The sequence below is a fragment of the Petromyzon marinus genome, chromosome 62 (genome assembly GCF_048934315.1).
Source record: "Petromyzon marinus isolate PM22_M1 ecotype Great Lakes invasive population chromosome 62, UKy_Petmar_22M1.pri1.0, whole genome shotgun sequence".
In the NCBI taxonomy this organism is placed as follows: domain Eukaryota; kingdom Metazoa; phylum Chordata; class Hyperoartia; order Petromyzontiformes; family Petromyzontidae; genus Petromyzon; species Petromyzon marinus.
This window is the reverse complement of record NC_133728.1, coordinates 223,092-250,866: the sequence shown is the minus strand read 5'-3', so window position 1 is coordinate 250,866 and position 27,775 is coordinate 223,092. Positions and strand designations below refer to the sequence as shown.

General features: G+C 54.2%; 1 protein-coding gene across 3 annotated transcripts in view; it reads left to right on the top strand.

Moving 5' to 3' along the window:
- LOC116955842 (basal cell adhesion molecule-like) overlaps positions 1-27,775 on the top strand; it is a 75,188-nt gene that overhangs the window by 4,368 nt on the left and 43,045 nt on the right. Inside the window, exon 1 of one of the 3 annotated variants that reach the window (XM_076053615.1) lies at positions 916-1,213. The exons of the other annotated variants lie outside the window; for them this stretch is intronic. Within the exon in view, the coding sequence (XP_075909730.1) occupies positions 1,177-1,213 (37 nt within the window). The 5' untranslated portion in view covers positions 916-1,176. Of the gene's footprint in view, positions 1-915; positions 1,214-27,775 lie in introns of those variants that run through there. 3 annotated transcript variants of the gene reach the window in all.

The following is a 27,775-nucleotide window of genomic DNA, read 5'->3' as shown; positions in this document are numbered from 1 at the left end:
AAACGTCACCTATTACATGTCCTTAAGGCCACGGCGTTATTGCCACTGAACGCGTTGAGTCCATCAGCCACGTTACTTGAAATTTGATGTTTCTCAGAGAAACTACTTTACCATTTGCGTGTTTATGACTTATTTGCAATATGTTATTTAATCCTAATCCTCACTTTTGTTAAATATTTAAAAGATAACTTCGTAAAATACTCTACATGTGATGTTTCGCCATGTTTCCCTCTGCATAGTGTATTTGTTTATATTGATATTGTTCATAATAAAGGTTTTTGAGTTAAATCGCGTTATTTATAAATGTGTTGTAACCCTCCACCACCCGACACGGCCAATCAGCAAAAAAGTGTCACGTTGACAAAAGACAAATAATTCACTACTTTAGCCCACCGGTGTGTTGAAGAGTGAATCCACAACATTTACAGTTTGAGTACGACGTTTCGCTGGTAATTACATCCAGCATCATGGTGGAGGGTTACGACACATTTATAAATAACGCGATCTAACTCAAAAACCTTTATTATGAATAATATTGGTCGCGAAAGCCTACGTGTTAAATTGATATTGTTCTTGCGACTTCTGGTGTACGTTGTTTCGCTTACAGGGAACCGACTCTCCTTTTGTTGATTAAACCCGAGCTTCTTTATCTCACAGGGAACTTCAAAATAGACAAAAACTTAACTGAAACGTTCCGTATTCAAGCCAGCAGTGGATAGACCACGGCTGGTCCATCAGCCACGTTACTTAATCAAGCCAGCAGTGGATAGACCATGGCTGGTCCATCAGCCACGTTACTTAATCAAGTCAGCAGTGGATAGACCATGGCTGATGTTCGAGTTGCGACGCGGTCGCAGAGACCACGCCCACTCACTGGGTGACGTCACCGCCCGGGTCCCTTTAAAAGGACGCGCCCCTCAGTCTGCACGGAGAGCAGAGCCAGAGGAGGCCACGTGAAGAGACAGAGAGACACGTGCAGAGACAGAGAGACACGTGCAGAGACAGAGAGACACGTGCAGAGACACAGAAAGACACGTGCAGAGACACAGAGAGACACGTGCAGAGACACAGAGAGACACGTGCAGAGAGACACGTGCAGAGACAGAGAGAGACACGTGCAGAGACAGAGAGAGACACGTGCAGAGACACAGAGAGACAGGGACACCGGGAGACGAAATGGAGGGCGCTCTGCTCGTGTTGCTGCTCGCTACGGGTGAGTGTAGGCGCGGTGGATGTTTTTGTTGTGCTATGCGCGCGTGTGTGTCTATGTCTGTGTGCTCACCTGGCCGGGTACATGTGCACATAGCCTGGTACGAAGTGTTTTGGTGACGTCCATATTGTTGTATAGACGTGGTGCATGAATTTGTACATGGGACGCACACACACGTGTGTGTGTCCTGCATTAAATGCATGCAAACACAAAGACAAAGGCCCCCCGGAAAGTCTTAACAGATCATTGTGGCAAACGGTGCTAGCGAGCACGTGCTGATGGGCCGGTACGGCACAGCAGGTGATGGGTGGCCAGCACCACGCCCGGCGGCCTTCGTCTCCCGAGATGCGATGTTTACACATCACACCCGGTACTCATTTGAGGCCGAGTCTACCTAGGGGAGGCCCAGGACCTGGTTCAGATAATCATAACTGGTGTTGGCCGTGAGCCGGATTCGTAGCGCAGTGCGCTAATCACTGCGCCACCGCTCCCCACACCCTACACCTGCACACGCAGCACATGCATCGCGTGCGACATCAGCTGCATGCCCGTGTGTACACGTGTGTGTGTACACGCGTGTGTGTACACGTGTGTGCAATGCGTACAGGTAGACGTGCAAATCAACATATTCGTTAATAGCCCTGTGGCAGGCGACGTTTCGGGCAATGACCCTCCGTGACAACGTAAATGAATAAGGGTCATTGCTCGAAACGTCGCCTATTTATTTTCTGTTAAGGCGACGACAGGGTTAATGTAGACACGGATCGTGTTGAGTTGCCGTTGTCTGTGTACCACTGCCAACGCGGCAGCAGCAGCGCCAATCATCTTGCACACGGGTATGATAGCACTTGCTCTCAGCACACGTGTACTGTGTATATGCTATGCATTCGTGCACATGCTATGCACATACATGTACTGTATACACGCACATTTACAATGCATGCATGCAGGTGTAGCTGCACACGGGGCCTTCATCCAGCAGTGGATTGATCATGACTGACGATGTCCATGCCCTCGCTATACAACAAAGACCTCCGTGTAGCCTCATACAGACTGTTGTGTCGTTAAGCGAGTAGCCACGGTGCCACCCCAGGGGGTGGTGGTGATGGGGGGGGGGGTCCCAGGGCCACGCCCGGCCACCTCCATCTCTCCATGTTTCACGCTCCACGCCGCCGCTCCGCACGTGTGCACATCCACTTGTGATCCTGAGTTGTGCTTGTTAGCTGCCGTGGCGTATATGGATCGGAAGCACTTGGTCATTCGCGTGAAATGTGGAACGAAAATCGGAAACGTACGCGCGGTGTATCACGGAGGGACGCACGTTCGGAGTGACACCGAGAGGCGGAGAGAGAGAGAGAGAGGAGCACGTGGTTTAGAGAACACCGCATTGATCTTCATCCAGCAGTGGATAGACGATGATGATGATGACACACGAGTCTACAGTACGTACACGTGCTGATGCTTAACCCTATGAGCGTCGGGTGGGTGTTGTGGGGACAGCTCCAACCCGGGCCGCCTTTGTCTTACCAGTACTGACGCTTACGAAACCGCACCAGCTACTGGAATGAGGCTGAGGCGACCTAGGGGGGGTCCAGGAGCGGTTCTGATATCCACTCGCCACTGATGTTAGCCGTGAACGAGAATCGAACTCTGGTTGCAGGGTTATGAGTGCTGCGCGCTACCAGCTACACGCGCACAAAGACAAAGCTCTCCGTGTAGCCTACACACACGGTAGAGGGCAAGTGCTGTTAGCGAGCGCCTATGAAGGAAGGCACAAAGGGATAAAGGGTGTGGTCAGAGCAACGCCCGGCCGCCTTTGTCTCCCCATTGCTGATGTTTACACATTTGCACAAGGAAAACGTGCACCCGTTTAAGGCTGAGTCGACATTGGGGAGAGAGACGGGTTCGGATAACCGCCACTGATGTTAGCCGTGAGCAGGAATTGAACTCTGGTTACTGGGTTCGCTGTGCACTAACCACTGTGCCACCGCTCCCCATATCACACACGCAGCCTCCTCGCACACGCCCACAAAGACAAAGATCCTCCGTGTAGCCTACATCGACTGTTGGGGCAAGGGCTGTTAGCGCGCTCCTAATTAAGGCCGGCACGGCACACCAAGGGTGTGGGTTGCCAGGACCACGCCCGACCGCCTTTGTCTTCCTATTGGTGATGTTTACACATTGAACCAGGTGCTGATGTGAGGCTGAGACACACCCACACATCCCCAATCACACACTCGCACACCCCCAATCACACACTCGCACACCCTCAATCACACACTCGCACACCCCCACTCACACACTCGCACACCCCCAATCACACACTCGCACACCCCCAATCACACACCCGCACACCCCCAATCACACACCCGCACACCCCCAATCACACACTCGCACACCCCCAATCACACACTCGCACACCCCCAATCACACACTCGCACACCCCCAATCACACACTCGCACACCCCCAATCACACACTCGCATACCCCCAATCACACACTCGCACACCCCCAATCACACACTCGCACACCCCCACAAAGACAGTCACCAACCCACACTCGCATACAAAGCCACACCAATAGCGTCGTGCGTTACCTGGCAACGCAGCACTACAACAGACACGGCGAAGTCTGGGATCCACATCTCAGAGAGGATCCTTGCCTATAAACACCGGGCAGTTCACAAGCACTGGCGTCAGCCTGACTGCTGATGAGACTCTGAGTGTCAAAACCGGCCCAGACTGTGTTCGCGTATTAACCCACAACCCCAGGAGCACCCGCACGCACGGGCGTGGCGTTCTATGACCATAAGAGACCACTTAGTTAAATCATTTGCGAACTCAATGATGTAATGGAACGACACATCAGCAACTAACAGATGGATAGATCGATCCGAGTACAGTGTTCACTCGCCACCGATGTTGGCCTGGGCCGGCACTCGAACTAGGGGCGAGGCGCCGGGTTCGTCGTGCAGTGCGCCAACCGCTGCGCCACCGCTCGCACCCCGCACAACTGTCCGAGTGCTCCCCGGACGATGGTACTCGATGATGGTTGTTTGTTGGTGATTTCTGTCGAGTTTGAGAGATGATGTCGCTGTTTAATGATGCCAATGCTTGATGTATTATGCAGCTTATCAACCTTTTACTGTTGCGCGTGGTGATGGTGGCAGCAGCAGCAGCAGCCGAGCAGCAGTGTTGGTGGTTCACGAGCTAGATGCTCGGTGTGGAGGTCCTGCTGCTGCCACGAGGAGAGGGGGCTTCGGTAGAGCGAGAGTTGGTGTCGTTTGGCCGTTCCTCCTCCGTTGAAGGCGTGCAGGCCACAGTGGGTTGACCGTGCGGTCCATAGTTTGGGTTGCATGGCCACAGTCGCACCGCTGTGGGTTGTATCTTTGAGTTTCCATTCGTAAAGGAGATCTAGTGGAGCATCGGCCTGGTGATGTTCTGATGCGGTTGATGGTTCCACGAGTGGCGAGCGACTCGATGAGGTGAGTCGATGGTTACATCGGTGCCTCCGAAGAGGAGGAATGGGAATGTCAAAGCCAGGAGGCGTGCGATGTTCGGCTCGAGGTTACAACGGGGCTTTGGTGGTGGCTCCACCGGCTCCCCTGCTCCACTTCATCTCAAACACAACATCCTGGTGCCACCTGCACGCGGTGCCCTGGGCCCACGCCTATTTTGTGATATTTATGAGCGACACGGAACTTTAAGCCACTCAACCTCGGGGGTCATCGGCCCACCGTGGGCCCCTCCCAACAGCGTTGCTCCCGGTACCCGGAGAATTCGGCCCAACGCCCCGCGCGGCGAGAACTTCTGCTGCCAAGAGGTGGCAAATGTCGCCCCGGCGAGGTGCGGTTGGGGTCACGCCGGACCGCAGCCTGACCTTTAAATGCAACCTGAAGGTCTTTGAAAAAACAATCCAGAGCCGTCCGGATCCGAATCCGGAAACGATGGGGCCCTAGCCACGGGGGCACCGCCCGCACACTCGGCGACGCTCGCCGTCGACAGCCCGGCACCACGGCCCGGCACCACGGCCCGGCACCACGGCACACACACATGGGGCTCGTACGGCCGTTTTCAGGAGGTTGCTGCTACTGCTGCATTGGGATTCTATCCGTGAGATGTTTTCAGCCAATAAATGACGAATCTTGTTTATTATACGAGGTGGCAGGAACACGGAGCGCGTGGAGAAAATGCACGCCTTGCAGCGAGGGGGCAACGCTCTATCCCCATACAAATGGCGATTGGCCCACACTGCTGTAACCGCTATCTCCCGGCGGGCCAGGGCACGGACGGGAGTCTCACAGCGCCACCGCCCCCCTTCCAGCACCACCGCCATGCTGCTGGCTGCTGCTGTTGTTGTGCCATACTTCGCTTGACCGCGCCGACCAATGGCAGGTTGGTGAAGCGCTGTGGGATGGAGTGAGCCCAGGACCCGTTCAGATCTCAAATAGAGTCGCCTGATTATCACTGGTGACTGCTATTGTGAAGGGGTTCTCTTTCTCTGGGTGTCTGGCTTTAGACGGGGAGGCTCTTATTGTGAAGTGTGGGTCTCCGCATGGAGACTTAAGTCTTTGTCTCTGTGTGAGGGTGTGTGTGTGGTGGAGTGGTGGCGCAATGGTTAGCGCACTGCGCTACGAACCCGACGACCAGAGTTAGATTCCCGCACTCGGTCACCACTCGTGACAATTATCTGAACCGATCCTGGGCCTCCCCTAGATCGACTCAGCCTTACAGGAGCATCTTGTGAAATGTGTTAACATCGCTACTATGGAGACAAAGGCGGCCGGGCGTGATGCTGGCCAGCCACGCACCCCCTCGTGTGCCGGGCCATCCTTCACAGGTGCTCGCTAACAGCACTTGCCCCAACAGTCTGTGGAGTCAATATGGGGGATCTTTGTCTTGTGTGAAAATAGTCGAGTCAGTGTTTATTTAAAGCAGTGGTCGTGATGAGTCATTAGTCCTGGACGCAGTTACTGAGCTGAGAATTGCGCGCGTTTAGGATGGGGGGGGGGATTGACAGTCGTGGAGAGAGAGAGAGAGTGTGGTGGAGAGCGAGGGCGTGGTGGAGAGCGAGGGCGTGGTGAAGAGTGAGAGTGTGGTGGAGAGTGAGAGTGTGGTGGAGAGCGAGGGCGTGGTGGAGAGCGAGGGCGTGGTGAAGAGTGAGAGTGTGGTGGAGAGTGAGAGTGTGGTGGAGAGTGAGAGTGTGGTGGAGAGTGAGAGTGTGGTGGAGAGTGAGAGTGTGGTGGAGAGTGAGAGTGTGGTGGAGAGTGAGAGTGTGGTGGAGAGTGAGAGTGTGGTGGAGAGTGTGAGCGTGGTGGAGAGTGAGCGTGGTGAAGAGTGAGAGCGTGGTGGAGAGTGAGCGTGGTGAAGAGAGAGAGTGTGGTGGTGGAGTGTGAGAGTGTGGTGGTGGAGTGTGAGAGTGTGGTGGTGGAGTGTGGGAGTGTGGTGGTGGAGTGTGAGAGTGTGGTGGTGGAGTGTGAGAGTGTGGTGGTGGAGTGTGAGAGTGTGGTGGTGGAGTGTGAGAGTGTGGTGGTGGAGTGTGAGAGTGTGGTGGTGGAGTGTGAGTGAGAGTGTGGTGGTGGTGGAGTGTGAGTGAGAGTGTGGTGGTGGAGTGTGAGTGAAAGTGTGGTGGTGGAGTGTGAGTGAGAGTGTGGTGGTGGAGTGTGTGCGTGAGAGTGTGGTGGTGGAGTGTGTGCGTGAGAGTGTGGTGGTGGAGTGTGTGCGTGAGAGTGTGGTGGTGGAGTGTGTGCGTGAGAGTGTGGTGGTGGAGTGTGTGCGTGAGAGTGTGGTGGTGGAGTGTGTGCGTGAGAGTGTGGTGGTGGAGTGTGTGCGTGAGAGTGTGGTGGTGGAGTGTGTGCGTGAGAGTGTGGTGGTGGAGTGTGTGCGTGAGAGTGTGGTGGTGGAGTGTGTGCGTGAGAGTGTGGTGGTGGAGTGTGTGCGTGAGAGTGTGGTGGTGGAGTGTGAGAGTGTGAGAGTGTGGTGGTGGAGTGTGAGAGTGTGGTGGTGGAGTGTGAGAGTGTGAGAGTGTGGTGGTGGAGTGTGAGAGTGTGAGAGTGTGGTGGTGGAGTGTGAGAGTGTGAGAGTGTGGTGGTGGAGTGTGAGAGTGTGAGAGTGTGGTGGTGGAGTGTGATAGTGTGAGAGTGTGGTGGTGGAGTGTGAGAGTGTGAGAGTGTGGTGGTGGAGTGTGAGAGTGTGAGAGTGTGGTGGTAGAGTGTGAGAGTGTGGTGGTGGAGTGTGAGAGTGTGAGAGTGTGGTGGTGGAGAGAGAGAGAGTGTGAGAGTGTGGTGGTGGAGAGAGAGAGAGTGTGAGAGTGTGGTGGTGGAGAGAGAGAGTGTGAGAGTGTGGTGGTGGAGAGAGAGAGTGTGAGAGTGTGGTGGTGGAGAGAGAGAGAGTGTGAGAGTGTGGTGGAGAGGGAGAGAGAGTGTGGTGGAGAGGGAGAGAGAGTGTGGTGGAGAGGGAGAGAGAGTGTGGTGGAGAGGGAGAGAGAGTGTGACAGTGTGGTGGAGAGAGAGAGTGTGAGAGTGTGGTGGAGAGAGAGAGTGTGAGAGTGTGGTGGAGAGAGAGTGTGAGAGTGTGGTGGAGAGAGAGAGTGTGAGAGTGTGGTGGAGAGAGAGAGTGTGAGAGTGTGGTGGAGAGAGAGAGAGAGTGTAAGAGTGTAGTGGAGAGTGTGAGAGTGTGGTGGAGAGAGTGGGGAGCTGTAGTGCAGCGACGAGCGCGTTGCGCTACGAACCGGCTACCCGGGTTGGGTTTCCGCTCACGGCTCGACGCCAGTGATGATTATCTGATCCGGTCCACGACCTCCGTTAGGTCGAATTAGTACCTGGTGCGGTGTGTAAACATCGCCACTAGGGAGACAAAGGCGGCCAGGCGTGGAGCTGGCCACCCACCCCCTCGTGTCCCGGCCTTCATAGGCGCTACTTGCTAACAGCACTTGCTCCAACAATCTGTTGGAGGCCACACGGGGAACCTTTGTCTTTGTCTGTCTTTCTTCAACTCATTATTCCCTACTTAACAGAATTCCCATCAGTGGAGTCTTCACGACCTCTGGGGCGACCCCCCCCACTCCCCCTCCCCTCCCCCTCCCCCACACCAATCCCCTGACCCCACACAAACCCTCGCGTTTCACCCCCAAGACCTCGGGCGAGTGCTGTGAACGAGCACCGATTAAGGCGAGCACGGTCTCGAGAGGGGGCTGTGGTCAACAGCACTCCCGCCCGCCTTTGTCTCCACACAGCGCTGATGATTTACACGCCACATCAGGCACTCCTCACTTGGGGCCGAGTAGACCTAGGGGAGGCCCAGCACCGGTTCACATGTTCGCCACTGTTATTGATCGTGAATGGGAATTGAACTCGGGTCTGCGGGTAGCGCAGTGGTCTCGGTTCCTCGGCTCCCCACACACCTACACACACATTTAAGTACATACACACACACCTAAAAACATACACACCTACACACATTTAAATACACACACACACTTAAACACACACCTACACACACACACCTATACACACACTTACACACACACTTAAACACACACCTACACACACACTTAAGCACACACACACCTAAAAACATACACACCTACACACATACATTTAAATACATACACACACACCTAAAAACATACACACCTACACACACATTTAAATACATACACACACACCTACACACACACACTTACACACACACTTAAACACACACCTACACACACACTTAAGCACACACACACCTAAAAACATACACACCTACACACATACATTTAAATACATACACACACACCTACACACACACTTAAACACACACACACACCTACACACACACTTAAACACACACACTTAAAAACATACACACTTAAACACACACACACTTAAAAAACATACACACCTACACTCACCCACCTAAAAACACACACACACCTACACACACACTTAAATACATACACACACCTACACACACACACACTTAAATACATACACACACCTACACACACACATTTTAATACATACACACACCTACACACACATTTAAACACACACACACACTTAAAAACATACACACCTACACACACATTTAAATATATACACACACCTACACACAGATTTAAATACATACACAGACACCTACACACACACTTAAACACCCACACACACACACCTAAAAACACACCTAAATACATACACACCTACACAAACCTAAATACATACACACCTATATACACACATTTAAATACATACACACACCTAAACACACACACACACCTACACACATTTAAATACATACACACCTACACACACCTAAAAACACACACCTACACACACGCCTAAAAACATACACACCTACACACACACTTTTACACATACACACACACACTTATATAGACCTACACACACACTTAAACACACTTAAACACACTTCAACAAACACACCTAAATACATACACACCTACACAAACCTAAATACATACACACCTACATACACACATTTAAATACATACATACATACACACCTAAACACACACACACACACCTACACACACATTTAAATACATACACACACCTACACACACACTTAAACACACTCCTAAAAACACACACTTACACACACACCTAAAAACATACACACCTACACACACACTTAAACACATTTCAACATGCACACCTACACACAAACACACTTAAACACACTTCAACATACACACCTACACACACACACCTACACACACACCTAAATACATGCACACACACCTACACACACACACCTACACACACACGCACCCGCTAAACAAAGACAAAGATCTCCCAATTAACCCCTTGGCCCTTTGGGGGCAAGTGCTGCTAATTAGCACCTTTAACCCGCGCCCGTGGGGGTTCTGTTGCCGTGACACTCACCGACTACATATTACATAAACATATAATGTAGTGGTATATATGATGTAGTGGTGTATATATATAGTATTTCTATATGGGAAGACAGAACCAAGTTGTGCTCGTGGTTTCTGTCACTCCCTGGGTCCCTCCACCAAGCCTCTCATCACCCATTGTTTTTTTCGGTAAAGTCACGTATGTAGAAATACAATAAAATTATATTAAAACAAAAAAAACAATCACGACGTTTCGATCACAACGCAAGCGATCTTCATCAGGTGCCAAGAACAAATCACGGAGGTAAATACAGCAAAAAGATGAGAGACGAGAATTCAACAAACCTGAAAAAACATTATGTGAAGCACATCCAGTCAGGCCAACAACACAGTTAGACACCTCCTGGCGGACCACGAATTTCAGAAGAGTGTTAAATTTCGTGTTCAACCTTTGGATTGCACATACCAGCATAGATAGAATGAAAAATACAAGGTACACGGTCAGTAGAAATACATATACAAGTCCACCAAGAGGTAGGGAGGGAGGAAAGGCGGCCCCAGTGCAAACTGAACACTTTCCTTTATTTTACCCACTGAGCTATATTTTTGAGAAGCGACCTGGCCACAAATTTAGCTCAACGAAGTGGCTTATCATGTGGAAATGTTCTAAATGTGGAAGGGAAGAACCGGAGGATCCGGAGAAAAATCCACGCGACCACGTGCAGAGAGAGGCATGCAAACTCCAAATATACAGCAGCAGGCGTCGGGATCGAACCCACGACCTCCTGTATACCAGGCGAGGGAGTTGACATCTCCTGGCCACCGCGGGTCCGCTTCGCCACGGCTCCAGATCGGGGTTCCTCCCATCGCCGTCTCTCTCTCCTCTCCAAGCGCTCGCAAACAATTTCTGCAACCTCGCTCAGCCCAATACACCCTTGCTCTCTAATATTGGTGCTGATTATTGCTGACCGCTTGCAGTCTGTGAAACAGCAGCAGCAGGGCCTCCCTTCGTAACGATTGCGCTGTGGGGACGATATCGCCAAAAACCAAACGTGCCCAACAATCATCATCATCAGCGGTATGATTCTGATTGTTTTAACGCGTAGAGGGCCTTGGGCCCGTGCTGAGCGAGTGGGTGGTGTTGTTGCAGATCGGCGTGACTAATGTGCACTTGCAAACTAGAAGGGTCGAATGAGTGAGCCATTAACCAGGCTCACAAACAGAAGAACTTTGGTGGTGGGGGGGAGTGGGGAATGAATAAATAAATCACCCCCCCCCTCTCCCCCGGGACTGGAGAGGGGTAAAGGCGCAGACCGTGAAATTGTTCGCTTTACGCCACCAGGGCGCTCTAGACAGCCTCTCCTTTTGTCTCGAGTGGTATTTGGCCTACTCTTCCAACGCTGAGCCAGTACGTCTTTGGAAGAAGAGGTGAGAGTCCCCACACTTTACCCCACCACCACACTCGACCTGCCGATCGCAGAACTGCGGAGTGGCCAGAGGTGTGGGGGGGATGGGGGAGGGTGCGAGACGCCTGCCCCATCCATCCCAGCCGACCCACGCGAGACGTCTGTCCGCGTGTCCCACGCGAGACGTCTGTCCGCGTGTCCCACGCGAGACGTCTGTCCGCGTGTCCCACGCGAGACGTCTGTCCGCGTGTCCCACGCGAGACGTCTGTCCGCGTGTCCCACGCGAGACGCCTGCCCATGGGTTATCGTGGTGGCACGGTACTGGCTGCCGCGCCGGGAGGTCCGAGCGAGGCCGGCGACCTCCCGGGTCGCGCGCGCGGCGCCCTGCAGAGGGGCGGAGAGAGTCCGCGATCCAGTTACAGATACCCCACGGGTTTCACCACCATCGTCTTCATCAGCAGCCTCGGTCAACTCCACTGCTGGATGAACGCCTCCCGTCTTGGCCGCGCGCGCAGCTGATCGATGTCATCGCTCCATCTCCTCCCGGGACGGCTGTCGGACGCGTTCCGCCCCCGCATGTCGTCGTGGGTCGGCCCTCGTCATCCGCGCGTCACTGAACCTATTCACGGTTCGATAAAGGATCTCCGTCCCCATTGGGAGCGACGCATACGTGAGCTCCGGTGGTTCTTTCAAGGATCGTCGCGGGTTCAAACAAATACAAACAAATGTATCCGTGTCTATGGACTGCTGAGCGGTGGTCCAGCGGTGGCTCTGTGGCCCCTCGCGACGAGAGGGTGGGTGGCCAGCACCACGCCCGGCCGCCTTTGTCTCCCCAGTGCTAGCGATGTTTACACACCGCACCAGGTGCTTATTTCATGCCGAGTCGACCTCGGGGAGGCCCAGGACCGATTCATGGATTTTCTGTTTGCATAGTCACATAGTCACACACAGTCGCACATAGTCACACATAGTCACTTTAAGATGTTTTTCTTGTTTGTGTTTTTGTTTGTTGCGGTTGCACCCGATTCAAGAGCCGAATGGCTCAGAGCTATACCAAAATAAATAAACATAAAATTGAATCGTCACCGGTGTTGGCCGTGAGCGGTTTCCCGCACTACGGCTCCAAACACACAAACCCATGTACACACACACACACAACAACAACCGCCATTCGCCACTAAGTGGCGGTGACGTCACCACGACGCTTGTGCCAGGCCATGTGCACCTTGAGGCCACGTCAAGTGTCGAACGCCCGCTGGCAGGAGGTCACGGGTCAGACCCAGGTGCCACGGGTCGACTGACTGAGATAACTGGCTGATGCACCACCTGTGCCCCCTACTGTGCCAACCTGCTGTGCTTTAGCCACCCGGCACTCCGCTCGTTGTTGTGAGCGTCGCTCCTCTGCCCTCCGTTGTTGTTGGAGGGCGACTGCCTCCAACTGCCCAGTAGCGTCCTTCACGAGCCTCCTCCACAGAGGCCGATCTTGACACCGCTGGTACCAGTCATCGGCAAGTCCACTCAGCTCCACGTCCTCCTGTACCTGTACCACATCACTCCATCTCTTCTCTAGCCCGTGCCGCGCCCGTTTAGCCCCCTCTATCCGGCCGAACAAAAGCTGTTTCGGCATGCGGTGGCTGGGCATGCGGGCTACATGACCCAGCCAACGCAGCCTTGCCTGCCTGAGGAGCTCACCGATGGGACCTTGCCCAGATCTTTCAAGGATTTGTGAGCTCCTCACACAATCCAGCCTGATTAAACCCAGGATGGATCGTAGGCAGGCCATCCTAAATGTTTCTAACCGGCGAAGATGTTCCATTGGGGGGTCCACGTTTCGCAAGCGTAGAGAAGGGAGGGAATGACCGTGGCCGAGAAGACCTGAAGCTTAGTGCGGAGCGACAGACCAGGTAGCTTCCACACAGCGTTACGCAACCGATGAAAAGATATTTCCCTCGAGTGATTCGGAGTGAGACCTCTGCTGTTAAACTGGAGCCGGTCATAAGCACACTGCTCAGGTATGGGGAAACTCTCCACTCTCTCCACAACTGCCCCATCACTGATTGGGAGTTGTGGGGGTGGAGTGTCCAATGGTACAAAATACCCAGGCAGGTGCTTAGTTTTGGTGGGGCTGATGGTAAGGCCCCATCTCAGCAGCAGCGTCTCCAACTCCTCCTCTGAATGAGCAGCTATTACCAAATCATCGGCATACATAACGTGGTTGAGCAGTAGGGAGCCATCCCTTGACCACACTCGGGCATCGATCAGCCTCCCATTATATATGTACCAAATGGAGATTCCCCCGGTACAGCTATTGAAGGCTTCACGAACTACGTGGTTAAAATAGATGTTAAATAATGTGGGAGCCAGAGGACATCCCTGTCGCACCCCAAGGTGTGCAGGGAATGACTCTGACTCGCGGCCACGTAGTTTTACCCGGGCCCGCTCACCATCATGGAGGTCCTTAATGATCGTGAGCAGAGGGTCAGGGACTCCAAAAGCACGAAGAACAACCCAGAGCCCAGGCCTACTGATGGTATCATAGGCCGAGATGTAGGTCTTGTTGGAATTCCCTACACCTCTCCTGTAGCAGACGGACAGAAAATATGGCATCTGTGCAGGACCGCCCTTTCCTGGAACCGCATTGGGACTCCGCAAGCCTCTCCTCAGCGTGCCTGGCAAGGCGATGTTGAATAATCCTTGCCAGGACCTTTCCCGGCACACTGAGGAGTGAGATGCCCCTGTAGTTGTTAGTCTGTGTGGTCCCCCTTCTTAATGAGGGGGACCACCAGGGCATCCTTCCAATACTGCGGAACCCATCCAGTGGTCCAGACTGTTGTTATGATGTCATATAGGGCAGGCTGTGCACAAACGCCACCCTCCCTCAGCATTTCGCTTGGGAGATCATCTCTACCCGGTGCCTTTCCTGGTCTCAGACTCCGGATCGCCTTCAGTACTTCCTCAACAGATAGCACCTCAGCCAGCCACTCACAGGGGGTGACTTCTTCCAATATTTGAGGCACTGCAGCCTCAGCAGGGTCATCCCCACTTTGTGCCATGATGTTTTCCTGGCTGAGGGATTTCCCCTCCCCCAGGACCTCAAAAATGCTCAACAAATCTGCAAACCTGTTCCTGGGGGTCGGAGATTGGATCACCGTTTTTTCCCCTAATGATGGTAATAGGTGTGGCGCTGCAGGTTACTTTTTTGATGGAGTTAAATAGAGATTTGTGATCGCGGGCCACTGAGGCAGACTCCCATCTCCTCAGCAACCTGCGACCACCACCCATTCTTGCAGCGCCTCACGGCTCTCCGAACCTCCGAGCGAAGGCTGCGGTAAGCCTCCTCATTCTCTGACGTGGGATTCTGTAGCTGATGACAGTGGGCCTGTCGCTTTTTCTCAACCATCCTGAACACCTCCTCTGTCAGCCAGGGTCTCTAGGGAGGTCTGGACCGCGTACCCAAAGCAGCCATTGCAGCTGCATGAGTCAGTCCTAAACCTCGCCCATTTACCCTCGACATCAGGAGGAGAGGGGGACGATGCCAACCCCAGCTGCAAGCGATGATGAAATTCTCGCTTGCAACTTTCATCAGTTAACTGAGACCAGGCCACTTTAGGTTGGAATGGGGTCCTGGGTGTACACCCACCACCGGAGTGGAAGAATGGCAGGCGCATCTTACAGATGACTAGTCGATGGTCAGAGGGCAGATCAGCTCCACGGTAGGTCCTGGTGTCAAGGACATGGGCTCGCATCCGCTGGTCCGTCACTATGTAGTCCAGCAGATGTTCTTGCTTGGACCCGGCATGCATCCATGATGTTGTGTGGATGCGCCGATGCCGGAACAGCGTGTTGGCAATTACAAGCCCATGGGCTGCACAAAAATCTAGCAGCCTCCTACCGTTGTTATTGAGCTGATCTGGCCCATGCCCTCCAATCACTCCAGACCAGGTGCCAGCATCATGACCAACTCGGGCATTTAAGTCACCCAACAAGATGACTCTGTCCCGAGGGGCCACTTTAGCCAGCACCTGTGACAGGAGGTCATAGAAGGCATCTGACTCATCGGCTTTGCCTGCATGCCTCCACGGATGTTCGTCTTCGGTGGGGGCATAAGTAACCACGACCACCACTCCATCGCCTCCAGTTGATGGGAAGGCAAGCCCAAAGTAGCCTGGGGCTTACAGCTTCCCACACCTCACCACCACGCTCCCACGCCCCCTTCATTCTTTTGTTCAAAAGAAGAGCCACACCCTGTTGTTTGGCAGTCTGCTGCCCTGAGTAGAGGACTGTCCACCCCTCATGGTGGCAGGAGCCAGAACCGGTCCACTGGACCTCCTGAATGCCATAGAGATCCAGGCGGTACCGGTCCAGCTCCTGACAGAGTGGCAGCCTCTTCTCCGCAGTGAGCGTTGAAACATTCCACGTGGCCACACGAAGTGGTTTTTCGTTGTTTCTGGAGGAGCCCCGAGGGTAGAGATTCAATCTCCTGGCTCCTCCAATTGGGGTTTGGCCAGGAGACGTCATAGAAGCCTGTGCCCCCGGGGCCTCCGGCACAAGCTTATTAGTTACATATTTCAGTCGTGGTTTAGTGGTAAATTTTTGAAGGTGGAGGGGTTACCAGCCCCTCGCACCCGTCCAGAGCCCCCGTTTAGCCACTGTGGTGGTCACAGACGCCGTGAGGGGAGGAGCCAATCGGAATTGGCCCTCCCCCCACAGCACTGTCCACGATAGAGTTGCCCGTCCGGCACCGCGAGGAGGTAGAGGGTTGTTTTGCCGGACACGCACACACCCATGTACACACACACACATGTACACACACACCCATGTACACGCACGTACACACACGTACACACACACCCATGTACACATACCCGCACCCCTTTACTTCCACACACATCCATACTCATACGTGCGTGTGTGTGAGTGTGTGTGCGTGTGGGGAGCGATAGTGTAGCGGGTAGCGCGCTGCGCTACGAACCCGGTGACCCGAGTCCCATTCCCGCTCACCGGTAACGATTGTCTGAACCTGTCGTGGGCCTCCCCTAGGTTGACTCCGCATCAAATGAGAACTTGGCTCAGTGTGTTTACAACACGGGGACTGGGCGTTGTGCTCGCCACACCACAGCCTGTGCCGTGTTGGCTTTAATCGGTGCTGCTCGCGAAGAGCGCTTGCCCCAACAGCAGCCTGTTCGAGACTACACGGGGGATCTTTGTCTGTGTGTCTGTCTGTGTGTGTGTCTCTCTGTGTGTGTCCCTCTATGTGTGTGTATGTCTGTCTGTGTGTATGTCTGTCTGTGTGTCTCTGTATTTGTGTCTGTCTGTCTGAGTGTGTCTCTCTGTATGTGTGTGTCTGTGTGTCTCTCTGTCTGTGTGTGTCTCTGTGTGTGTGTGTCTGTGTCTCTCTATGTGTTTGTGTCTCTCTATGTGTTTGTGTCTCTCTATGTGTGTGTGTGTCTCTGTTTGAGTGTGTGTCCTCTCTATGAGTGTGTGTCCTCTCTGTGAGTGTGTGTCCTCTCTGTGACTCTGTCTCTGTTTGAGATCTGGGCAAGGTCCCATCGGTGAGCTCCTCCGGCGGGCAAGGCTGCGATGGCTGGGTCATGTAGCCCGCATGCCCAGCCACCGCATGCCGAAACCGTTTTTGTTCGGCCGGATCGAGGGGGCTAAACGGCGCGGCACGGGCTAGAGAAGAGATGGAGTGATGTGGTACAGGAGGACGTGGAGCTGAGTGGACTTGCCGATGACTGGTACCAGCGGTGTCAAGACCGGCCTCTGTGGAGGAGGCTCGTGAAGGACGCTGCTATTGAGCAGTTGGAGGTAGTCGCCCTCCAACAACAACGGAGGAGCGACGCTCACAACGAGCGGAGCACCGGGTGGCTAAAACACAGCAGGTTGGCACAGTAGGGGGCACAGGTGGTGCATCAGCCAGTCATCTCAGTCATCTTAGTCAGTCGACCCGTGGCACTTGGGTCTGCCCCGTGACCTCCTGCCCGCGGGCGTTCGACACTTCACGTGGCCTCAAGGTGCACATGGCCTGGCACAAGCGTCGTGGTGACGTCACCGCCACTTAGTGGCGAATGGCGGTTGTTGTGTGTGTCTCTCTGTGTGTCTGTCTCTCTGTGTCTTTGTGTGTGTGTGTCTCTGTGTGTGTGTCTCTCTGTGTGTGTGTGTGTGTCTCTCTCTGTGTCTGTGTGTGTGTCTCTAAGTGGGGAGCGATAGGGTAGCGGTTAGCGCGCTGCGCTACGAACCCGGCGACCCGCTCACGGCCAACACCAGTGACGATTATCTGAACCGGTCCCGGGCCTCCCCTAGGTCGACTCAGCCTCAAATGAGTACCTGGTGCGGTGTGTAAACATTGCCACTAGGGAGACAAAGGCGGTCGGGCGTGGTGCTGGCCACCCACCCCCTCGTGTACCGTTCCGGCCTTCATAGGTGCTCGCTAACAGCACTTGCCCCTACAGTCTGTTAAGGCTATATGGGGGATCTTTGTGTCTCTGTATGTGTGTGTGTCTCTCTGTGTCTGTGTGTGTGTCTCTCTGTGTGTGTGTCTCTGTGTATGTGTGGGCGGCACCTGTTCTGAAACCCTCACTCGCACCGCGGACAAGCGAAGCGACAGGCGCCGGGCGAGATTTAACTGAACAAACGATATCTCTGCTGCGTGTGGGACGCATTGCTGCTCCTCCTGGGGTCTGTGGGGTCGCTCACGCTCGCACTCTCGCACACACTCAACACACACACGCTCTCACACACACACACGCTCTCACACACACACACACACGCTCTCACACACACACACGCTCTCACACACACACACACACACGCTCTCACACACACACACACACGCTCTCACACACACACACACACACGCTCTCACACACACACACACGCTCTCACACACACACACACGCTCTCACACACACACACACGCTCTCACACACACACACGCTCTCACACACACACACGCTCTCACACACACACACGCTCTCACACACACACACGCTCTCACACACACACACGCTCTCACACACACACACACGCTCTCACACACACACACGCTCTCACACACACACACGCTCTCACACACACACACACGCTCTCACACACACACACACACGCTCTCACACACACACACACGCTCTCACACACACACACACGCTCTCACACACACACATACGCTCTCACACACACACACACACGCTCTCACACACACACACACGCTCTCACACACACACACACGCTCTCACACACACACACACGCTCTCACACACACACACACGCTCTCACACACACACACACGCTCTCACACACACACACACGCTCTCACACACACACACACGCTCTCACACACACACACACACGCTCTCACACACACACACACGCTCTCACACACACACACGCTCTCACACACACACACGCTCTCACACACACACACGCTCTCACACACACACACGCTCTCACACACACACACGCTCTCACACACACACACGCTCTCACACACACACACGCTCTCACACACACACACGCTCTCACACACACACACGCTCTCACACACACACACGCTCTCACACACACACACGCTCTCACACACACACACACGCTCTCACACACACACACACGCCCTCACACACACACACACACGCCCTCACACACACACACACACGCCCTCACACACACACACACACGCTCTCACACACACATACGCTCTCACACACACACACGCTCTCACACACACACACGCTCTCACACACACACACGCTCTCACACACACACACGCTCTCACACACACACACGCTCTCACACTCCACACGCTCTCACACTCTCACACACACACGCTCTCACACTCAACACTCACACACATGCTCTCACACTCAACACACACACACTCTCACACTCAACACTCACACACTCTCACACTCACATGCTCTCACACGCTCTCACACACACACACACACGCTCTCACACTCAACACACACACACTCTCACACTCAACACTCACACACTCTCACACTCACATGCTCTCACACGCTCTCACACACACACACACACGCTCTCACACTCAACACTCACACACACTCACACACTCAACACACACACACGCTCTCACACTCAACACACACACACACGCTCTCACACACACACACGCTCTCACACTCTCTCACACACACACACGCTCTCACACTCAACACTCACACACTCAACACACTCAACACACACGCTCTCACACTCAACACTCACACACTCACACACTCAACACACACACGCTCTCACACTCACACTCAACACTCACACACACGCTCTCACACCCAACACTCACACACTCACACCCAACACACACGCTCTCACACTCAACACACACGCACTCACACTCAACACCCACACACACACGCCCTCACACCCAACACACACACACGCTCTCACACTCAACACTCACACACACGCTCTCACACTCAACACTCACACACACGCCCTCACACCCAACACTCAAACAGACGCACTCACACCCAACACTCACACACACGCTCTCACACTCACACACACGCACTCACACCCAACACTCACACACACGCTCTCACACCCAACACTCACACACACGCTCTCACACCCAACACTCACACACAACGAAAAAAAAGGATCCCCCGTATCGCCTTGACAGACTGTAGGGGCAAGTGCTGTTAGCGAGCAGCACCTATGAACGCTGGAACGGCACACGAGGGGGTGGGTGGCCAGCACCATGCCCGGCCGCCTTTGTCTCCCCAGTGGCGATGTTTACACACCGCACCAGGTACTCATTTGAGGCTGAGTCGACCTAAGGGATGCCCAGGACCGGTTCAGATAATCGTTACTGGTGTTGGCCGTGAGCGGGAATGGTTATTGGGTTCATAGACGCAGTGCGCTAACCATTACGTGAAGGCACGCACACGCACAGGCACGCACACACGCACAGGCGGGCACACACGGGCACGCCCACGCACGCACAGGCACGCACACACAGGCACGCACAGGCACACACACAAGCACGCACACAGAGGCACGCACAGGCACGCACACACACAGGCACGCACACAGGCACACACACAGGCACGCACAGGCACGCACACACACACAGGCACGTACAGGCACGCACATGCACACACACAGGCAAGCACACACAGGCATGCTAACACAGCCCATCTGTGTAGCTCCGGCCGCCTTTGTCTCCCTAGCGCTGTGTTTCTACTGTCAGTGTCTTTGTGTTGTTTTAACACGCCGAGACGAGGCACTTATTTAGAGGCCCAGGGGAGCAGTTTGGACACCAGACCCCGCTCGCCACTGATGTTCGCCGTGTAGCACAGTGCGCGGGTGAGCTGCCCGCACCTGCTGCGCCTCGTCACGTGTTCGAGAGTTGGCCCGGTGAGCGTCGCAATTCTGCCACTCTCGGCGTGACGCCACGGGAATGCATCACAGAGCTCGGCCACGTGGTCGCGTCTCATCATCTGGCAGGTCGCCAGCTCCGGTTCGAGCAAAGACTGCTGCTGCTGATGAGACGCTGAATGTCGAAACCGGTCCAGAGGTGGCCTCTATTAAACCAATGGTACTGCCGAATGAATAGGCCACGGTGCGATTGGAATGTGTGCATAATTACTTTAATTTCGTGTGTGGATAATCATCAGCTGTCGCCATCATCAGTAGGGCTGCAGGTTGGCACAGTGGGTCTCCCTCCCATAGCTAACCACACACAGACACACTTACAATGTCACCCGTATTGTGCAAACAAACATCCCATTGCTGAAACATTCGCTGCACTCACTCAGTTTGGATCTCACAGGAGCAGCTGCAGCAGCAGCAGCGTCATCACCCCCTGCTGCAAAACACTTGAGCAGGACCCTCCTGAGACTCTGTGAAGCTTGCCTGATGATGATGATGATACTACGATTACTGCTACAGCACGAGTCCACGTTCACCCAGCACACAGTGGCCTCCAGCTTCCATTGGGCTGAGCAACCCAACAATACACACACAGACACACACACAGACACACACACAGACACACACACAGACACACACACAGACACACACACAGACACACACACAGACACACACACAGACACACACACAGACACACACACGGGTTGGAGAGGGGAAGAGAGATGGCGGTGGGGGTGGGAGAGAGCCGAGTGAGAGAGATAGGTGAGTGGGAGAGATAGGTGAGTGGGAGAGATAGGTGAGTGGGAGAGAGCTGAGTGGGTATGAGACGAGGGTGAGTGGGAGAGAGCTGAGTGGGAGAGAGCTGAGTGGGAGAGAGCTGAGTGGGAGAGAGCTGAGTGGGAGAGAGCTGAGTGGGAGAGAGCTGAGTGGGAGAGAGCTGAGTGGGAGAGAGCTGAGTGGGAGAGAGCTGAGTGGGAGAGAGCTGAGTGGGAGAGAGCTGAGTGGGAGAGAGCTGAGTGGGAGAGAGCTGAGTGGGAGAGAGGTGAGTGGGAGAGATAGGTGAGTGGGTATGGGGCGAGTGGGAGAGATAGGTGTGGGAGAGCTAGGCGAGTGGGAGAGAGCTTCGTGGGATAGCTAGGCGAGTGGGAGAGAGCTTCGTGGGATAGCTAGGCGAGTGGGAGAGAGCTGAGTGGGAGAGAGCTGAGTGGGTATGAGACGAGGGTGAGTGGGAGAGATAGGTGAGTGGGAGAGAGAGTTGGGTGGGAGAGAGTTGGGCAGGAGGAGGAGGCTGTTGTAGGGAGAGGCGTCAGAGTGCGCGCCGCGCGTTCCCGTGGCGACCGCTGCACCTGCAGGGCCTTGACGAGAGCGGCTTCCTGTGCTGCCGTCATCGCAGCCCGGCGATTGTTTCCCGGCCTCCGCTCGCTCACGACGCCGCCGCCGCCGCCACAGCGACGACGCGGACGCCGCGCCGCCTGGGGACGCGCGGCCCACGTCCACGCGCGACTCCGTGGGGAGCGGCGGGTTCGTAGCGGTCAGCGAGTGCGGCGCTACGAACCCGGCGACCCAGGTTCGATTACCGCTCACGGCCACCGGTGACGATTGTCTGAACCGGTCTTGGGGCTCTCCTAGGTCGACTCAGCCTCGAGTGAGTACCTGGTGCGATGTGTAAACATCGCCACTGGGGATACAAAGGCGGCCGGGCGTGGTGCTGGTCACCCACCCCCTCGCGTACCGTGTAGGTGCTGGCTAACGGCGCATGCCCAACAGTCTGGTACAGGTTATAGGGGGATCTTTGTCCGTGTGTAGCGCAATTAGCTGCGCCATGAACCCAGCTACCCGGGTTCGATTCCCGTTCAACATTGCTTTACTTGAGTCGTGAGACTCGTTTTGAAGAGGGTCCTGCCAAGTCTTTCGCGGTAGGGGGCGATGCTGCTGCTGTGTGTGATCTCAGTTGAGTGATTTTAAAACAACAATTTAACTATTGGGGATTTGTGGGCCAATACCCATACAGGGAAATATCACACAAACTCCACTCACTCACTCTGTAGCACATGGGGAGATCACACTAACTCCACTCACTCACTCTGTAGAACAGGGGGAGATCACACAAACTCCACTCACTCTGTAGAACAGGGGGAGATCACACAAACTCCACTCACTCACTCTGTAGCACATGGGGAGATCACACAAACTCCACTCACTCACTCTATAGAACAGGGGGAGATCACACAAACTCCACTCACTCACTCTGTAGAACAGGGGGAGATCACACAAACTTCACTCACTCTGTAGAACAGGGGGAGATCACACAAACTCCACTCACTCACTCTGTAGAACAGGGGGAGATCATACAAACTCCACACACACTCTGTAGAACAGGGGGAGATCACACAAACTCCACTCACGCACTCTGTAGCACATGGGGAGATCATACAAACTCCACTCACTCTGTAGAACAGGGGGAGATCACACAAACTCCACTCACGCACTCTGTAGCACATGGGGAGATAATACAAACTCCACTCACTCTGGTGAACAGGGGGAGATCACACAAACTCCACTCACTCACTCACTCTATAGAACAGGGGGAGATCACACAAACTCCACTCACTCTGTAGAACAGGGGGAGATCACACAAACTCCACTCACTCACTCTATAGAACAGGGGGAGATCACACAAACTCCACTCACTCACTCTGTAGAACAGGGGAATATCATACAAACTCCACTCACTCTGTAGAACAGGGGAAGATCATACAAACTCCACTCACTCTGTAGAACAGGGGGAGATCACACAAACTCCACTCACGCACTCTGTAGCACATGGGGAGATCATACAAACTCCACTCACTCACTCTGTAGAACAGGGGAATATCATACAAACTCCACTCACTCACTCTGTAGAACAGGGGGAGATCACACAAACTCCACTCACTCACTCTGTAGAACAGGGGAAGATCACAAAAACTCCACTCACACTAGAACAGGGGGAGATCACGCAAACTCCACTCACTCACTCTGTAGAACAGGGGGAGATCATACAAACTCCACTCACTCTGTAGAACAGGAGGAGATCATACAAACTCCACACACTCACTCTATAGAACAGGGGGAGATCACACAAACTCCACACACTCACTCTGTAGAACAGGGGGAGATCACACAAAGGCCACTCACTCACTCTGTAGCACATGGGGAGATCACACAAACTCCACTCACTCACTCTGTAGAACAGGGGGAGATCACACAAACTCCACTCACTCTGTAGAACAGGGGGAGATCACACAAACTCCACTCACTCACTCTGTAGAACAGGGGGAGATCACACAAACTCCACTCACGCACTCTGTAGCACATGGGGAGATAATACAAACTCCACTCACTCTGTAGAACAGGGGGAGATCACACAAACTCCACTCACTCACTCTGTAGAACAGGGGGAGATCACACAAACTCCACTCACTCACTCTATAGAACAGGGGGAGATCACACAAACTCCACTCACTCACTCTGTAGAACAGGGGAATATCATACAAACTCCACTCACTCTGTAGAACAGGGGAAGATCATACAAACTCCACTCACTCTGTAGAACAGGGGGAGATCACACAAACTCCACTCACGCACTCTGTAGCACATGGGGAGATCATACAAACTCCACTCACTCACTCTGTAGAACAGGGGAATATCATACAAACTCCACTCACTCACTCTGTAGAACAGGGGGAGATCATACAAACTCCACTCACTCTGTAGAACAGGGGGAGATCACACAAACTCCACTCACTCTGTAGAACAGGGGAAGATCACACAAACTCCACTCACACTAGAACAGGGGGAGATCACACAAACTCCACTCACTCACTCTGTAGAACAGGGGGAGATCATACAAACTCCACTCACTCTGTAGAACAGGAGGAGATCATACAAACTCCACACACTCACTCTATAGAACAGGGGGAGATCACACAAACTCCACACACTCACTCTGTAGAACAGGGGGAGATCACACAAACGCCACTCACTCTGTAGCACATGGGGAGATCACACAAACGCCACTCACTCACTCTGTAGCACATGGGGAGATCACACAAACTCCACTCACTCACTCTGTAGAACAGGGGGAGATCACACAAACTCCACTCACTCTGTAGAACAGGGGGAGATCACACAAACTCCACTCACTCACTCTGTAGAACAGGGGGAGATCATACAAACTCCACACACTCACTCTGTAGAACAGGGGGAGATCACACAAACTCCACTCACGCACTCTGTAGAACATGGGTACAACATACAAACTCCACACACTCACTCTGTAGAACAGGGGGAGAACATACAGACTCCACTCACTCTGTTAGAACAGGGGGAGATCATACAGACTCCACTCACTCTGTAGAACATGGGTACAACATACAAACTCCACACACTCACTCTGTAGAACAGGGGGAGAACATACAAACTCCACATACTCTGTAGAACAGGGGGAGATCACACAAACTCCACACACTCACTCTGTAGAACAGGGGGAGATCACACAAACTCCACACACTCTGTAGAACAGGGGGAGATCATACAAACTCCACACACTCTGTAGAACAGGGGGAGAACATACAGACTCCACACACAGAGGCATCCGAGTCGGGAATCGAACCCAGGGTCTTCTAGCTGTGAGGCCCGAGTGTCACCACCACCGCACTGCCGTCCGAATCGTCCTGGCAACGTGCTGACGCACAGCCGAGCTCTGCTGCTGATATTTCCCCGTGCCGGTCACCAGCCTGGGTCAATCCATTGCTGGATGAAGGCTTCCCCAATCCACTGATCCTGTGCCAAGCACTAATCCACCCGGCGCTTCCCGATCTCTGCCGTTATCTCTCTCCTCGCCCCTTCCCCCAGTGGCGTTCCCCGATTCCGTCTCCCCTTGGCACGACCTTCCCCCCTCCGAGCACGGATGCATAGGCGGCCCGAGGTGCTCATTAAATCCGCTCCCGCATCGGCTGTGGCAGATGCGCGCTGAATTATTGATCACGCGAATGGGTTAATGCCCGGATTCATAGTCCCATTCTGCAGGTTTGACTGTTTTATACTGTGTAGAGGGTGTGTCTGGGTGTGTCTGGGTGTGTGTGTCTGGGTGTGTTCGTATGCGGTAGTGTAGCGGTTAGCGCACTGCGCAACGAACCCCGCGACCGGAGTTCGATTCCCGCTCACTGCCACCAACACCAGTTACGATGATCTGAATCCGGTCTTGGGCCTCCTCTAGGTCGACTCGGCCGCAAATGAGTCCCTGGTGCGATGCGCAAACAATGCCACGCTGGAAACAAAAGCGGCCTGGCGTGATACTTGGCCACCCACCCTCGTGCCGGCCTTCATAGGTGCTCGCTAACAGCACTTGCCCTATACATCTGTTAAGCGTATACGGGGGTGGGGAAGCTTTGTCTTAGGTGCGGGATTGTTGCTGTGCAAGGGGAGCAGTGGCGCAGCGGTTAGCACAGCGAGCGTGCCCAGAGACGACTCTTCCCCCCCTCTACCACCCCACGCCCCGTCCCCTTGCCACGCTCGCCGCTGCTGGGTCCAGCTCCCGCACGCCGCTCTCCTGCCGTGGATGCCACGGGGAGCTCCCCGGGCCGGTGGCGCGGCCACTGACCTCGAGCTGCGGCTCGCGGCCACGCCCCGCCTGCTTGCAACTTCGGGGCTGCTGTTTTGGAAAGCCGGATAACCGCTAACCGGTCTGTGGAACCGGTTAGCGGTTGCCTGACTTCCTGAACCGGTTTCTGATTCCAGCGGAACGCGAGCAATGGATGCAACTGCAGCGGTTTACCGCGCGAGACCTACCGAATGTCGGTATGTTGAACTTTTTTCGTACCGTACGTAGCCAACCGACCACAGCCGGAAGAGTGGGGGAGCTCCCAGAGTTTAGGCAACTGCCGCAGCAGTCGCAGCGCTGCTGTCGGCGATGAACGCCTTGCATTGCCTGCGGCACAAACCGGTTTTGAACCGGTTTTGTTTCATCCGGTTCGAAGTGATGAGTGGGGGCCCGGGCAGCAGACGGCGAGGGGCGAGCCGAGGAGGTGGAGCGACGAGGTCGCGGGTGGATCGTGGGAGGAGGTGGCGGCACGGAGCGGCCTTCATCCAGCAGTGGACTGACCGTGGCTGATGATGATGAAATCGAGATCGAGTGGAGGATGGGTGGCACTGTGGTCAGCACACTGCTGCACAGTGAATCAAACTCAGGCTCACCAGTTCCTGGTGCAGCGTTAACCGCTGTCCCAGCCCTCCATCATTTTATTATTTTTGAAAATGGTGAGAAAAATCAGTTTTCTGATTTCCGACCTTTGAACTTTGACACGTTAACACAGCTGTGGTCGAGAGCGGAAAATTTGGAACGTAACCGAAAACTTTCACGAAGAAGTTGACATTGGTTAAGTTTGGCCAGAGGTGGCGAGAGCGCGGAACGCCATGGCGATCCTCGCCGGCGAGAGGGGCAGCAGCACCGCACAGCCTCTGCTCGATCCACTGCTGGCTGAAGTTCCTTCATGTGCCTTGCTTACTGCCCGCTCCCGGGTTAGTGAAGAGGGGGGGGGGGGGGGGTGATGGGTTGCCCAGGACCGCTTCAGTGAAGCACTTGCCACTGATGTTTTCCGTAGCAGGGAGTCGAACTCGGGTCACCAAAATCACTGACCATTCCGCCACTGCGTAGTGGTCAGTGAATCTTCCAAAGATAAAGATCCCCCGTGTAGCCTACGCAGGCTGTTGGGGCAAGGGATAATTGATTCGAGTGGTGACTCTCACCTGGTTACATAAAGGACGTCAGTCACGAGAGACGGAGCATCTCAATGGGCTGTCACCTGGTTAAATAAAGGGCTGTCACGGGGCAGTGAGATGCGCTGTTCACACTGGGTGG